The sequence below is a fragment of the Mobula hypostoma genome, chromosome 21, assembly GCF_963921235.1.
Source record: "Mobula hypostoma chromosome 21, sMobHyp1.1, whole genome shotgun sequence".
NCBI classification, from domain to species: Eukaryota; Metazoa; Chordata; class Chondrichthyes; order Myliobatiformes; family Myliobatidae; genus Mobula; species Mobula hypostoma.
In genome coordinates, this window is record NC_086117.1 from 58587706 (window position 1) to 58604928 (window position 17223).

The 17223-nt window shown below is 43.9% G+C and overlaps 1 protein-coding gene across 5 annotated transcripts in view; it reads left to right on the forward strand.

The window, feature by feature from the left end:
• Nucleotides 1–17223, forward strand: part of golga3 (golgin A3) — a 99684-nt gene that overhangs the window by 31052 nt on the left and 51409 nt on the right. For all 5 annotated transcript variants that reach the window (XM_063074102.1, XM_063074103.1, XM_063074101.1 and 2 more), the window contains 3 exons: nucleotides 3511–3623; nucleotides 7490–8190; nucleotides 14051–14162. In XM_063074102.1, coding sequence (XP_062930172.1) covers nucleotides 3511–3623; nucleotides 7490–8190; nucleotides 14051–14162 — 926 coding nt within the window. The remainder of the gene's footprint in view (nucleotides 1–3510; nucleotides 3624–7489; nucleotides 8191–14050; nucleotides 14163–17223) is intronic.

Below are 17223 nucleotides of genomic sequence, written 5' to 3' on the forward strand. Positions count from 1 at the left end.
CAGCGTCCATTATTAAGGACCTCCAGCACCCACGGCATGGCCTTTTCTCACTGTTTACCATCAGGAAGGAGATACAGATACCTGAAGGCACACACTCAGCGATTCAGGAACAGCTTCTTCCCCTCTGTCATCCGATCTCTGGGTTGTATATGGTGACATATATGTACTTCGATAATAAATATTCTTTGAACTTTGAGCCATTGATGCAACTGAGTATTTTTTTAAAGGAAGTGAAGTACTTCAGTCTATGCAGTTGTTTGTTTCCTGATTAAATTTTATAGTTGTCCCTTTCTCAGGATATGAGATAAATGATGACCTTTCTTTCATCTTTGGGAAGTTATTTTTAAGGTGGGTAACAGTTCATCTGCAAATCTGCCGGGGGTTACCTTTTAGTGTCCAATGCTCTCAATGCAGCCTCCTCTACATTAGTGAGACCCATTGTAAATTGGGGGACTTTTATTGAACATCTCCAGTCTATCCTCCATTTCTCCTTCTGGTTTTAAAAAAAAATTCTCCCCCCCCACTTCTATTTCCCCACACTGGCCTCCTTCTCTTCTCGCCTATCACCTCCCCCGGGTCCCCTCCTCCTTCCCTTTCTCCTATAGTCCACTCTGCTCTCCTTACAGATTAATTCCTCTCCAGTCCTTTATCTTTCCTACCCACTTGGCTTCACGTATCACCTTCAGGATGATTCTCCTCCTCCTCCCTCCACATATTTTTGTTCTGACTTCTTTCCCCCTTCTGTTCCAGTGCTGATGAAGGGTCTGTGCTGGAAAAATCAACTGTTTGTTTATTTTCATGGACAATGCCTGACCTGCTGAGTTCCTCCAGCATTTTGTGTGCATTGCAAATCTTTTCAATTTGCCTCTCTCAGTGTAGACAGAGGTTGTGTTTGTTTACCAGCAGGCTGGTTCCATCTGCATTATAGATTCTGCTGGTGTTACTGGCATCCCATTTATAGTCCTTGTTATATGGACGGATGTGTGGCTACTTGCCCGCAACACAGCTTTGTTATCAGAACCAGCTAATTTTTTCGTGATGGGTATTAGTCCACCATCATCTCATTTGATCCCCACAGATGTCAGTTGATTGTAAGTCTGTTTAAAATTGTAAATCTGGATTGTAGTGGTTGTGCCTTCTAATTCTAGACTTACCACTACTGGAAAACCACATCCACTCTATCTAGGCCAGGGGTTCCCAACCTGCGGTCCACAAACTCCTCAGTTAATGATCGGGGTCCATGGCATAAAAAAGATTGGAAACCCCTGATCTAGGCCTTTCAGGGAGTTATTTATTTTTTTGCTGCAGTCTCAGTTTAGAATATTGTTTTGTTATTATTTACTGAGGAGTGTTGTTAATTCACCTACAGGTGAAAGAATGAGTCATGTAATGAAGAAAGCATGGCAGCGCCTCTACTTCCTTAGGATTTTGCAGAGATTTGGCATGACATCCAAACCTTCAACTAACTTCTATAGATGTGTGGTGGAGAGTACATTGATTGACAGCATCATAGCCTGGTATGGAAATACCAATGCCCTTGTATGGCAAAATTAGTGAATATGGCCCAGGCCATCATTGGTAAAGCCTTCCCTACCACTGAGCACAACTACGTGAAATGCTGTTGTAGTTATGTCGTCAGGGTCCCCCACCACACAGGACGTGCTCTCTTCTCACTGCTGCAATCAGAAAGAAGGTACAAGAGTCTCAGGACTCACACCACCAGGTTCAGGAACAGTTATTACCCCTCAACCATCAGACTCTTGAACCGAAGGGATTAACTGCACTCAACTTCACTTGCTCCATCACTGAAATGTTTCCACAACCTATAGCCTCGCTTTCAAGGATTCTTCATCTCATGTAATCAATATTTATTGCTTATTTATTATTGTTTCTTCATTTTTGTATTTGCACTGTTCATTGTCTTCTGTACTCTGGTTGAGCATCCTAATTGGGCTGTCTTCCATTGATTCTATTATAGTTATTATTCTGTAGATTTGCTGAGCATACCCACCAAAAAATTAATCTCAGGGTTGTACATGGTTTCAAGTACTTTGAAAAATTTTACTTTGAACTTTTGGTTGTCCTGGCTGGAGGATGGATGCTGCAAGTGATAGTTCTGGTCACCAATCTTCTCTAAGGGTTGTCACCTTAGTGTGTTGGAGAGGCTTGTAAGTTCCTCGGGTGCTGTGAGTGATGCCATCTAGAGTTTAGCTATCTGGCACTTAGATCCTGGTAGGGTCACCCATGGTGGTAAGATCAAGAGAGAGGTTCCAGACAACGAGGGTTCCAACTAAGACCTCAGTGGTGGGGTTGGCGGAAGATGATGACACATCACAATGGCCATGAAGGTGGAGGAAGACTGCAGCAGTGAAGGGTCCCCTGTCTTCTTGCATTCCATGCCACTGGAACCTGACCCCAATCTGTCAAGGATTGTGTAGTGGCTTTCTGTGCCTCTGCCACCCCACACAGTCACACAAGTATTCCCCATTGTGGAGTTCACCCTAACATCCCGGTTATGTGGATCCAGATTGGCTTCTACTGCCACCTGAGGATGCACCAGCAGACAACCCCTTTGGAGAATATCAAACTCAACTTGAGAGATCGCACTGCAACTCCAAGATAAGGGGCTCCTTTTTTATGCCATGGAACAATTACATAAGGCAAGGGGCCCATGGACCCCAGGTTGGGAACCCCTGATCTTGACTGATCCAGAACTTGTGGCATCAGTGTGAGAGTTTGTTAAATGAAGAAAAGTACCAGAAAAATAATAACTTGTACATAAAATTGTTTTCATATTTGTTTACCTCTGGTTTTCTTGCCTATCTCTAATTGCCTTTGCAAAGGTGTTGGTGACCTGACATCTGGCAGTTGCAGCTTTAAGTAGCAAAAAAAAAGGACAATGTTTGTTTTAATCGAGGGAATTATGAATTGGGGTAATTACATTGGTTACTTTAGCAGGCAGCATGGTAGCATAGTGGTTAGCACAATGCTTTATCGTACCAGGTGACCCAGGTTCAATTCCTGCCGCTGCCTGTAAGGAGTTTGTACGTTTTCCCTGTGACAGCGTGGGTTTCCTTAGGGTGCTCTGGTTTCCTCCCACAGTCCAAAGACATGCCAGTTGGTAGGTTAATTAGTCATTGTAAATTGTCCAATTAGGCTAGGATTAAATCAGGGGATGCTGGGCAGCACAGGTTGAAGAGCCAAAAGGGCCTATTCTGTGCTATATCTCAATAAATAATTTTTAAAAATTATCTAGGTTGTATTTGTGTGCTCTTGAAGTCTAGACTGTGAAATAGTTTCCATGGCAACATTAAATGCAAAGGACTCACTAGAGTATATTTCAGGTGGTGGGTCTTTAATAACTGAATGATTATTTGCAAATACTTATAAGTCGTGTGAAGAAAGATCTTTTTTACCATATTGTAAATTCTGTCCTGGTCTTTGTTGTAAGTTAAGTCAAAGATTTGGGTAGACTGATAAAAATTAAAGTTGGTTTTGTTTTGAATTCAGGTACTGTGGACCCATCCTTGAAAGAGCAGAATGAAGAACAAATACGGTCAAAGGCTCAACGCCATCTTGATGAGCAACTCAAACAGTACAGAGTCCAAAGACACCAGCAAAGAGTAAGTGCTTTTGCAGAGAGATGAGAGGTACATCTTGTGCAGCATCTTGGAGGGGCTCAGCAGGTTGGGCAGCATCTATGGGGAGGAATAAACTTCTTGTTTCTACTTTAAGACTGGTGCAAATTGTGTTAATCTAGTTCAGTAACAGCACTCAATGACATCAAGACATTAAGACATTTTGAAGCAGTGCACTTGTGTGCAATAATCAAAAGTCCCATTTGGGTGACTGGTTTTACAAGATCCTTGGACACCCTTCAGTGGAGAAGGAAGGAGTCACAAGAGTGAGTGGTGCAATCTAGGTTAGAACATAGAATAAATAACAGTTCAGCACAGAAACAGGACCTTTGGACAACAATGTAGTGCCAAACCAGCTAAAAAGCAAATCAAAAACACCAAAACAATATCCCTCCATCTTCCTTACATCCATGTGCCTATTCAAGTGTCTCTTAAAAGCCTCTGATGTATTTGCCTCCACCACCAGACCAGGCAGCACATTCTGGGCACCCACAACTCTGAGTTTTTAAAAAAATTGCCCATCACAACCCCCTTGAATCTACTCTCACTCACCTTCAATGCATGCCCTCTGGTGTTAGACATTCCTATCCTGGGAAACAGATACTCCCTGTCCAAACTATCTATACCTCTCATAATCTTATAAACCTGCATCAGATCTCCTCTCGGTCTCAGGTGCTCCAGAGGAAACAACTCAAGTTTATCCAGCCTCTTATGATAGCCCTCCTGGTAAACTACTTCTGCACCCTCTCCAAAGCCTTAACATTCTTCCTATAGTGGGGTGACCAGAACTGTACGCAATACTCCAGGTGTCGCTTAACCAGAGTTTTATAAAGCTGCAACATAACCTCTTGACTTTTGAACTCAATTCCTCAACTAATAAAAACAAGCATTCCATAAGCTGCCTTAACCACCTTATCAACCACTTTTAAGGAGCTATGGTTAACTCAGAAAGCTGAAAGAGATTATGAGAAGAGGCTAAGTTGCCCTGAGAGAATTTTAATCAAAAATTGCAGAATGGGGTGGCACGGTAGCATAGCGGTTAGAATATGAGCAACTGGTCTTCAATTCCCTCCACTGTCTGTAAGGAGTTTGCAAGTTCTCCCCAAAACCGCATGGGGATTCCCTTGTTTGCTCCGGTTTCCTGCCAAGTTCCAAAGCTGTACAGGTTAGTAGGTGAATTGTTACATGAGTGCAGTTAGGGCGGGTGGGCTTGTTACCATGTAGAATCTTTAGATAACTAAAATAAACCGAAGAAATGCACATTGGTAATGAAGGGGACGGAGGAAATAACTTGAAGAGACAAATATTGATGGGCAATGAAAGACTATTGTCCAGCTGGTTCAACTGCAACTATTGTGGCAGTCACAAGAAACAAATTATGGAGTCATCTCAAGCACCTCTGCTTCTTTTGCCAAAAGCAGAACTTCCCAGTGGCTAAACATTTTAATTCTCATTCCCATTCCTATTCTGACATGTCAGTCCATGGTCTCCTCTTGTGCTACAATGAGGCCACCCTCAGTGGAGGAGCAACACCTCATATTCAGTCTGGGTAGCCTCCAACCTGATGGCACGAATATGGATTTCTCCTTTTGGTTAAAAAAAAAGTTCCCTCCCCCTCCCCTCTTCTATTCCTCCCTCTGGCCTCTTATCTCTTCTCTTCACTGGCCTACCACTTCCCCCTAGTGCCCCTCCTCCTGTCCTGTCCTTTCTCTTATGTTCCACTCTTCTCCTGTCAGATTCCTTCCTCTCCAGGCTCTTTACCTTTCCCACCCACCTGCCTTCACCAATCACCTTCTAGCTATCCTCCTTTCCCCCCCCCCACCTTCTTTATTCTGGTGTCCTCCCCCCTTCCTTCCCAGTCTTTAAAAAAAAAAATGAGCCTCAGCTTGAACCATTGATGTTTTATTCATTTCCATCCATGTTGCCTGACCTGCTGAGTTCCTCCAGAATTTCGTGTGTGTTGCTAAGTTAGGGAGTTGTTAGACTAACTAATTTGTCATACCAGAGAGGTAGTGAGGAAAGCCTGTTGCCCCAGAGGGCTTTTGGACCATGCACCAGAAGTTGTAATTTGAACTATACCTAAGTTTTATCGCATTAAGTTGGCCTTCTACTGGATCCCAGAAGCTTTGAAGGAAAGTATTTGTTAAATTTCTCTTGGAGGACTGAGAGATTCACTGCAGAGGATTTGAAATGGTTTCCATGTCAGAAGTAAACTATAAAACAGAAATAATGCTGGGATAAAGGCATCAAAGGTAGAAGTGAAGGCAGTAATAGAACACTGTGGATGGAGACATTTGACTCAACAGGTCCATGTCAGGTCCCTCTCTCCTTATTTCTCATTACCCCTGTAACTCGTTCTTCATTAACTCCCCTTTGATTCCTCAAAGTAAATAATCAGAATCAGGTTTAATATCACTGGCATAATATTGTGAAATAGAAATAAAAAGTAGTGAGGTATTGTTCATGGGTTCAATGTCCATTCAGAAATCAGATGGCAGAGGGGAAGAAGCTGTTCCTGAATCATTGAGTGTGTGTCTTCAGGCTCCTGTAACTCCTCCCTGATGGTAGCCATGAGAAGGGGGCATGACCTGGGTGGTGGGGGTCCTTGATGATGGATGCCACCTTCTTGTGTCCTGGATACTATGGAGTTTATTGCCTGTGATGGAGCTGACTAAGTTTACAACTCTGCAGCATTTTCGATCCTGTGCAGTAGCCAGTAAAAGTCCAGGTGATAACACTAGAAATCAAATTGACTTTATTACTATAAACCAAAGATTTAGAAACTCAGTGACTCAATGCAAAACATATCCAGATGATGATGATGATGATGCAGTAGCCACCCACCCCCCCATACCAGATGACGATGCAGTTGGAATGCTGTCCACAGTACATCTGTAGAAATTTGCGACACTTTGGTGACATTTGCAAAGTAAATGTGTATCAAAGTACATATATCTCACCATATTCAACCCCGAGATTCATTTTCCTGCAGGCATACTTAGCAAAACTGTAGAATAATAACCATAACAGAATCAATGAAAGACTACACCACCTTGAATGTTCAACCAGCTGCAGCAACCAACTGTGCAAGTACAAAAAGAAGAAATAATAGTAACAAATTAAGCAATAAATATCAAGTACTTGAGAACGAGCGTCCTTGAAAGTGACTCCTTAGGTTGTGGGATCATTTCAGTGATGAGGCAAAATAAGTTTTCCCCTCTGGTTCAATGGCCTGATGGTTGACGGGTAGTAACTGTTCCTGAACCTGGTGATGCGAGTCCTGAGGCTCCTGTACCACCTTCCTGATGGCAGCAGCAAGAAGAGAGCATGTCCTGGGTGATGGGAGTCACTGATGATGGATGCTGCTTTCCTGCAACAGTGTTTCACGTAGATGTGTTCAATGGTTGAGAGGGTTTTACCCATAATGGGCTGGGCCCTATCCAGTACTTTTTGTAGGATTTTCCATTCAAGGGCGTTGGTGTTTCTTCTACCATTAACGCACTAAGTGGCAATTCAGAGGAGCTAGTCAGGGTTTGAGTAAGCCTTTAGGACGTGGAGGGATCTAGGACATCCACTGTTTATTCATTTCCATAGACGCTGCCTGGCCAGCTGAGTTGCTCCAGTACTTTGTGTGTGTTGCTCTGGATTCCCGTCACTGCAGAATTTCTTGTGTTTGTGATTTATATATGACTTCTAATATTTCTTCTGATGTTCTAACTGCAATTATTTTTAAAGTTTCCATATTACAGTGTGAGAGACGATGTCTGATGAGCCTCACTTGTGTGTTTTGCATAACAAATGCTATCCTGTTGAGAAACAGCTGTGTAGAAGAGCATATTTTTGTTTTTCAGTCAAAACAGTCAACACCAAAAAATCAACGCTGCAGTACTTTGGACCCAGAGCTGATGTTCCACCCGGATGTCCTTCCCCGTGCCAGTACCCTTGCATTGACTAAAGAATACACTTTCTTGAGGACCAGCGTTCCCCGCGGACCCAAAGTTGGTAGTCTTGGAATTCCGAACGTTTCCAAAGTTGAAAAGGGTTCAAAGGGTTCAAAATCCAGCAAAATAAGGTCCCTTGCGGATTACAGAACTCCGAATTCAGATGCCGGAAGTAGCATTGGAAGGTCTTCCAGTGCTGAAGCATTAGGATCCCTGAAAGAAAGTCGGACTGGATCGTCTACCTCGGTCATATCTGAAATAGGCTTTACATCAGAAAATGATAAATTGGAGACTTCATTGCATATGGAGGACACCAGCTCCGAGAATGACACCATAGAGTTTGCAGCAAGGCAAGACGAGAATGAAAGCGACAGCTCTTCATATAGCAGTATATCTACTACTGGCATCTATGGGGCCATGTCCTCACTGGATGCTGGGCATAAAACCACATACACCGTTGACGGACAAGAAATGTCACCTGATGACATGGGGCACTTCCCTTCCATCGGGGAGGTGCTGGAGGCAGCCGCGGCCACCACAGCGGGACTTCGAACCGAGCTGCAGGAAGTGAATGGGGCAGTGCGGAGCCGAAGGGACAGTTTATCCAGCAGGTAAGCACATCTCTCAGTGGAATTAAAATAGTTTTACATCTGAGCAGCTCAAAGTAAATTCAGAGATTGGTCTTTGTTGCATTATTGGGTGTTTTTGGTCTTAATCAGTCTTGTCCAATGGCAACTCAGATGTGGCATACATTGTTTCAATAATGGCAGTAGATCAAAGATCAGAGTAAATTTATTATCGAAGTTTGTATATGTCACCATATACAACCCTGGGATTCACACAGACTGTGCTGGAGGAACTCAGAAGATCAGGCAGCATCTGTGGAACTGAATAAACAGTTGACTTCTCAGGCTGAGACCCTTCATCAGGACTGGGAAAGTAAGGGGCAGAAGCCAGAGTAAGAAGTTGTGAGGACAGGGGAGGAACACAAGGTGATAAGTGAATCCATGTGGGTGGTGGAGGTGGGGGATGAAGTAAGAAGCCTCTCCTCCTTTCCTTTCTCCCATAGTTCACTCCTCTCCTATCAGATTACTTCTTCTCCAGCCCTTTCCCTTTCCCACCTCTCACTTACCAGCTTCGTACTTATCCCTCACCTCTCTCACCCACCTGGCTTCACCTATCAGCATCCAGCTTATCCTCCCCCCACCCCACCTTCTGATCCTGGCTTCTTCCCCCTTCCTTTCCGGTCATGAAGAAAGATCTCAGCCTGAAACGTCGCCGGTTTAATCATTTCCATAGATGCTGCCTGACCTGCTGAGTTCCTCAGCATTTTGTGTGTGTGTTCTCTAGATCTCCAGCATCTGCAGAGTCTCTTGCGTTAATGATTTGCTACCCTGAGATTCATTTTCTTGCAGGCATTTACAGTAGAAAGAGAAATACAATGGAGATTTACGAAATGATTCCATGATTGAATTGCTTGTCATATGAAGAGTGTTTGATGGTCTGGGCTGTATTCATTAGAATGCAAGAATGAGGGGTGACCTATCTGAAACCTGTTGAATGGTGTTCTAACTGCCTTGATAGAGTGGATGTGGCGAGCATGTTTCCTATGGTGGGAGAGTCTAAGACCAGAGCACACAGCCTCAGAATAGAGGGGCATCCTTTTAGAATGGAGATGAATTTCTTTAGTCAGAGTGGTGAATTTGAGAAACTTGTTGCCACAGGCAGCTGTGGGGGCCAAGTCCATGTACATTTAAGGCAGAGGTTGATAGATTCTTGATTGGTCAGGGCATGAAGGAATACATGGAGAAGGCAGGAGATTGGGGCCGAGTGGAAAACTGGATCAGCCGTGATGAAATGGCAGAGAAGATTCGATGGGCCAAATGGTGTAATTTTGCTCCTGTATCTTACGGTTTTATGGATGTGAGTTGAAAAACTACATCAGGGAAAAGGAATGCTTCAGAGAACCGGATTTATTGCCTGTGCACATTAGGATTAGTAGCAGGATCACGCTATACATCTAGTTAAATCTAATTCATGTTCTGTGCCTTGCTCACATTTCCATTTCATTCTCCGTATCCCTTGATGCCTTTGTGCTGAGATCAGTCTTGAATATATTCAGCAGACCAGCACCTGCTGAGATAGGAAGTTTCAAAGATTTACAGACTTCTACACAGAAGTTTATTTTCTCTAAACCCCTATTTGTTTGTTTTTGTTTATTTTATTGTTTATCTTTAAATTATTTTTATTTTTTAGAATGTTCTTACATTTGTTTATTGTATTTTTTATTTGTTGAGATACAGCTTGGAATAGGCCCTTTCTGCCCTTTGAGCTGCACTGCCCAGCAATCTCCAATTTAACCCTAGCCTAATCATGGGACAGTTTACAATAACGAATTAACCTATTAACTGACACCTTTGGCATGTGGGAGGAAACTGGGGCACCCAGAAGAAACCCACACAGCCACAGGGAGAACTAACAAACTCCTTACAGGCAGTGCTGGGAATTGAACCTAGGTCGCTGGTACTATAAAACATTATGCTAACCACTACGCTACCGTGCCATCCAAGTATCGGAAGTGTTTGCCCCTCTTTGTGAATGTCACTCTAGTTGTGTGCACGCCCCCCCCCCCCCCGCCCCGGGCCTGTATGTTGACTGTTGGGGTGGCAGCGCTAGGTGTAAGATTAATGTTTGATTCCTGCCACTGTCTTCAAGGAGTTAATACATTCTCCCGTGCCTGCGTAGCTTTCCTCTGTGTGCTTTGGTTTTCTCGCACGTTCCAGAGACATATGGGTTAGGGTTAGTGAGATGTGGCTATAGTATGTTGGTGTCCGCAGCATGGCCCAGCATAATCCTCACTGATTTGATGCCAACAACCTCATTTCACCATATGTTTCGATGTACATACAACAAAGATAAATTTTAAATATAGTCTTCTTCTCACAATCGTGTTCCACTTGATGTGATCACCACTCGTTCTTCTAAACTCAAGTGCATAAAAGCCAGTTGACTTTGTGGGGCATTTGCTTATCCCAGTGTCCAATCATGAATCTATTCCAAAGTAAATTGTAGCATTTAAGAGAAGTTTGGATAAATACATGGATGAGAGATAGATGGGACTAGGTAGAAGGCCAGGTTGGCACAGATTAGATAGGCCAAATGGCCTGTTCCTGTGCTGTAGTGCCCTATGACTCTATAAATCTACCTTGCATTCATGATAGGTAGTATGGAGTGCAGTACTTAGAGCGTGGTCAGCCAAAGCCCATAATATCACAGTCATATCACAGCACAGAAACAGGCCTTTCAGCCGATCTGGTCCATGCCGGTGGGTGGCAGGTGGAGATGTATATCTATCAAAGGAGGTGTATGGTGCTCCTTCCCTCTCCTAACCTGAAGGTCACCCTTGGGCAAGGGGCAGCACCTGCGTAGCTCCCGATCAGGGTCACGTGAAGCCACGGGAGCAGCTGGCGGACGGTCGTGTGAGCGGTTGGTACGTATCAAAAGTCCTGGTGATGCGCCCACTGATGCCAGGCAGACAATCTCTGAAGGGAATTGATAATGGTTGGGGTCACCTGTCTTGTAAAGATACTGCCCAGAAAAAAGCCAATCACTTCTGTAGAAATTTTTTGCCAAGAACAACCAGAATCAGTTTTAGTATCATCGGCACATGTTGTGAAATGTGTTGTCTTTGCAACAGCAGTACAATGTAATACAGATTAATAAAGGGGAAAAAATGTGAACTACAGTAAATAGATATATAAAATAGTTAAATTAATTGAATAAATAGTGCAAAAATAGAAATAAAAAAAGTAGTGAGGTAGTGTTCATAGGTTCAATGTCCATTCAGAAATCGGATAGCAGAGGGGAAGAAGCTGTTCCTGAATCGTTGGGTGTGTGTCTTCAGGCTCCTGTCTCCTTGATGGTAACACTGAGAATAATGCATGGCCTGGCTGATGGGGGTCCTTAATGATGGATGCCACTTTTTTTGAGTCTTCGCTCCTTGAAGGTGTCTCAGATACTATGGAGGCTAGTGCCCGTGATGGAGCTGACTGAGCTCACAACTCTCTGCAGCTTGCTTCTGTGCAGTAACCCCCCCCCCCCACCCAAATACCAGGCAGTGATGCTGTCCATGGTACAACTGTAGAAAGTGCCTTTGATGTACCAAATTATGGTCAAAGACGGAATGGAAGACTATGATTGCCCATGTGATATGACATGGCACGTAATAACAATACCAAATCATGGTCAAGGACAAACGAAAGACCATGGTTGCCTGGTCATACAATGTGGCACATGATGATGATGATGATGATGATGATGTCCATGCTGACCTGTTCTGCCTGTCTGTCTCTCCATCATTTTACTCATTTCTCACTGATTTTGTATTTCCATCTAGACAGTCCACTTCAGGTTTGTTAGGTGGGAGGCATAGAATAATACCACAGAACTTCTATGACATAAACATACATAGAACATTTAAAAAGCACAGCACAGGAACAGACCATTTGGCCCACGATGTTGAGCCGAACCAGCTAAAACATTAAAAAAAACACCGAAACACTAATCCCTCCACATTCCCCACATCCGTGTGCCTGTCCAAACATCTCTTAAAAGCCTCTACTGCCAGACCAGGCAGTGCATTCCAGGCACCCACCACTCTGAGTAAAAAACTTACCCCTCACATCCCCCTTGAACCTACCCCCTACCCCCTCTCACCTTCAATGTATGCCCTCTGGTATTAGACATCCCTACTGTGGGAAACATATGCTCTCTGTCCACTCTCTCTATGCGTTTCATAGTCTTGTAAACCTCTATCAGATCTCCCTCCAGCGCTCCAGAGAAAACAACCCAAGTTTATCCAGCCTCTCGTGATAGCACATGCCCTCTAAACCAGGCAGCACTGTGGTAAACCTCTCCTGCACCCTCTCCAAAGCCACCTATAGAGGGGCAAACAGAACTGTATGCAATACTCCAGATGAGGCCTAACCAGAGGTTTATAAATTGCAAGTAACGTTCTACGTATCTCTTGACTTTTGAATTCAATGCCTTGTCTAATAAAAGCAAATTAACGCTCTGTCATTCCTTTAATAATACCAATGTGACAGAACTAGCCATAAGACACTTTCTACTTGTAACATTGTCAAAGAAAAAACATCCACTGTTAACTCCCTAATTTAACCAAGCTTCCTGTTCATAAAAAGATTTGAGGTTTGCCTCGCTCAGAGTAAAGGAGGGTGGGGAAGATAAATAACATTGAGTCACCATATGGCAAATTTGTGTCAGACCTTGGAGAAATAATGGCTCAACTGTTGTTACTGATAGCACTAATGGGAGGCTTTGTACTTACAGTCAGTTTTGATATTCACATGACTGCTTTGAGAATGACTAATAACAACATTTTTTTTAGAGTCATTGTTATAGAACACTACAGCCCAGAAGGTGGCTCTTTGGCCCATCTAGTCTGTGCTCATCCCATCTCCCTGCACCCAGACCATAGTCCTCCGTACCCCTCCCATCCATGTACCTGTCCAAACTTCTCAAAAGTTGAAATCGACCCCGTGTCCACCGCTTGTGCTGGCAACTCATTCCACTCTTTCACCACTCTCTGAGCGAAGGGAAGTTTGCCTTCCTGTTTTCCTTAAGCATTCCACCTTTCACCCTTAACCCATGATCTCTAGTTCCAGTCTCACTCCACTTAAGTGGAAAAAGCCTGCTTGCATTTATTCTATCTATACCCCTCATAATTTAGTATACCTCTGTCAAATCTCCCATCATTCTGCACTCTAGGGCTGGTGTCCCAGTCTGGGGTCCACGCACCCCTTGCATAAATTATATTGGTCCATGGCATAACAGCGTTTGGGAACCCTTGTTCTAGGGAATAATGTCCAAACCTATTCAACCTTTCCCTGTTACTCAGGTCCTCAAGTCCCGGCAACGTCCTTGTAAACTTTCTGTGCACTCTAAACTTTATTGACCTCTTTCCTGTAGGTAAGTGGGACAGCATGGTAGTGTAGTGGTTAGTAGTGACCCCGGGTTCGATTCCTACCGCTGCCTGTAAGAAGTTTGTATGCTTTCCCCATGGAACGTGTGGGTTTCCTCTGGGTGCTCCAGTACCCTCCCGCAGTCCAAAGGTTAATTGATCATTGTAGGTTGTCCCATGAGTAGGTTTGGGTTAATCAGGGGGTTGCTGCACCGGGCAGCTCAGAGTTGGGAGGGCTATTCTGCTCTGTAGCTCAGTAAATAAATAACTACACTCAATATTCTAAATTAGGCCTCGCCAATGTCCTATACAACTTTTAGTTTCATTAACGGGGGTGATGAGTTGATCTACCACACAAAAAAAACCCAAATTAGTATATGTACTTTGCAGATTATGTGTGGATTATAGACCAAATGGATTACTGTTTGTTCACTGATGACTGGATTGTGTATGGGTGTTCAGGTCAACTGTGTCGTAATTCTGTTCTGCAGTGTTTCCATGGAAAGCTCCGTGCTGGAATCCCACGAGGACCTCATGCAGATTCTTAAAGAAAAAATGCGTCTTGAGGGTCAGTTGGAAGCTCTCTCCACTGAAGCTAATGAGGTGAATATTTTTACTTTGATCTGTGTTTGGCATTGAGAGCAGAGGAAAAATGTAGTTGGTGTTGTTTATGCCTGTATATATATTACAGAAATATAGTCCTGGATTCATTTAAAAGATTCAAAACAAGGTTCATTAATTATCAAAGTAGGTATGCAGTATACAACTCTGAGATTCATCTTCTCCAGATAGCCACAAAGCAAGGAAACTCCATGGAAGGTCATTGAAAGAAAGATATCATCCTCTTGCCCCAGCACAAAAAAAAACAAATCTTGCAACCACCCCCCCCCCCCGCCAACCCCTTCCCTTGCACAAGAGCACAAGAATACTAACAAATTGCTCCATGTGGAAAAACGGCAGCTGGAACATCAAACCACAAACCCCCAACCCCCTCCCTTGTACACAAAAAAGAAATTAACAGATTGCTCTAAGTGGAAAACGGTAACAAAGACATCAAACCCCAACACACACAAAATGCTGGCTTTCGATTTTCAGCATCTGCAGACTTTCTTGTGTTTGTCACTTTTTCCACACAGTTTCCTAATGAGCTTCTTATCTTTGGTGCATCATTAATACAAACCAGTTGGACAAGGTAAAATTAGATTTCTTAAATCCATCTGATCTATTGTTGAATCTAATAAAATAAAGAAACAAGTGGAAGTTATGGTTCTTTTAACTTTGCAAACCTGCACTTCAGGTTATGAAAGCCCTTGTTTCTTTAGAGTGAAGCACACTTCGATGCAAACACTAAGTCATACTACTTGTTAAATTCACAAAAGCCTGTAATAGCAGAGCATAAGACATATGAGCAGAACTAGGCCATTCAGCTTATCGAGTCTGCTCTATCATTCAATCGTGACTGATTATTATTCCCCTCCAAGAGGAGCACAACCTTGTCATCCGGTTTGGAGGCTTGTGTGCCTCTGTGACCTAGAGAGCTATGTCAGTTAGAGTCAGGGCCTTGTGCTTTGGCTCTTGGTAGGGTCACCCATGCCAAATAGGTCAAAGGGTAAAAGCCAGCCTAACCGGTCCTCCAGGTTCAGGGGTTCAACTCGGGGCTAACAGCCCTGACTGGTCACAAAAATTATTACGGAAACAGCAACGAAAAATCGTTCTGCATCTGCGTGTGACACTATGGACAGATAGAGATGGAGGCCCTCATTCCTGCCCTAAATGCCAGCAGTGTAATGGGCAGTATGTAAGTCAATCCCGTTCTCCTGTCTTTTCACCATAATCTTTGACATACTTACAAATCAAGAACTTATCGATCCACCTCTGCTTTAAATATACCCAAAGACTTGGCCTCCACATCCGTCTGTGAATTCCACAGATTCATCAGTCTCTAGCTAAAGAATTTCATCTATCTGTGTCTCTGTCTGACCACGTGATCTAATTTTGAGTATCATTGTTTATTATTTATTTATTGAGATACTGCGCAGAATAGGTCTTTCTGGCCCTTCGAGCCATGCTGCCGGCAATCCTCTGATTTCACCCTTGCCAAATCAGAACAATTTACAATGAACTATCAGCCTACCAACCAGTACATCTTTGGATTGTGGGAGGAAACCAGAGCACCCAGAGGAAGCCCACACGGTCATTGGGAGAAGGTAAAACTCCTTAAGGACAGCTGTAGGAATAGAACCCGGGTCGCCTGTACTGTAAAGCATTGTGCTAACCACTACGCTACCACACTGTCCCAATAATCCAGGCACTTGTCAATGTAGAAATATTTGTGGCAGTACTTTCTACCTGAAGTCACAAAATGGCAATGCATATGGACACAGCGGCCACTCCAGCTCCAACGGTGAAATTTCTTGTCCCATTCCGCTTTTCTAATGCTGAGAAACACTGCTGAGCATTAAGAACACTAAAGATCTGTGGGTCTATCTCACTAGCGAGCAGACTAACTAAGGTGCTGCGCAGTTGAGGAGCAGGCTCCTGCTCCGCACCACAGCCTACTACAGCTACTGGGGAAGCAGTGCAGTTGAATGCACGTGTGGTAAGCACAACGGTGTTAAAGTGAGTCTTAAAGCAGGTCCCTGCAAGCCCACGTTCCCATCGATTCTACTCGCTAACGTCTGATTGCTGGAAAGTAAATTGGATTACCTACGCCTGCGTCGAAACCAACCAGCAGGAGATGAGAGACTGCTGCACACTCATCTGAACAGAAACGTGGCTTCAAGACACCATTCCAGATTCGGGCATCCAACTAGATGGCTTAATCTCCTTTCAGGCAAACAGAAATGCTGCGTCATCTGGTAAATCCGTGGAGGAGGTCTGTGTACCTACATCATTAAGAACTGGTGTGTGAACGCCTCGGTAACAATGGTCCACCGCTCACCACAAATAGAGTTTTTAATGTGAAATGTAGGCCCTTCTCCTTACCGAGAGAGTTCCGTGCCATTGTGATTATTGTTGCTTACATCTCTGCCCCCCACCTGTGCAAGTGCTGCAGGAGCTCTCCAGCACCACCTGTGACCTCGAAGCCACTCACCCTGATGGTGTCTTTATTATTACAGGTGACTTCAATCTTGCCAACCTAATATCAGTCCTGCCAAAGTTCTGCCTTCATGCCAACTTCGCAACCACAGGAGAGAATATGTTAGACCTGATTTATACCAATGTTTGTGAAGCCTACAAGGCTGTTCCTGACCCTCACCTTGGATACTCATCCTACATGCAGACCACTGGTTAAATGAGTCAGACCAGTTCACGGAGATCAGGACCTGGCCTGAAGGAGCCACCTGAGTGTGACAGGACTGCTTCTGAAGCAGCGATTGGAGCACATTCAAGGAGTTGGCTACCTACGATCATCATGTCAGCATCGAATATGTGGGATTGCTGACTGGCTACATTAGGAAAATGCATTGATGATGGTACTGTGATTAAACACTACACTGCCTGGGCAAACCAGAAACCATGGCTGACTGCAGAGGTTTGTGCACTGCTTAGGGATCGGGGGACAGGACGTCTCTAAGGTCAGCAAAAGCCACGCTGTTCTGTGACTACAGGGAAAGGTGGTGCATGTGGCATGGTATTCAAACCATAACATAGTACAAGTCCA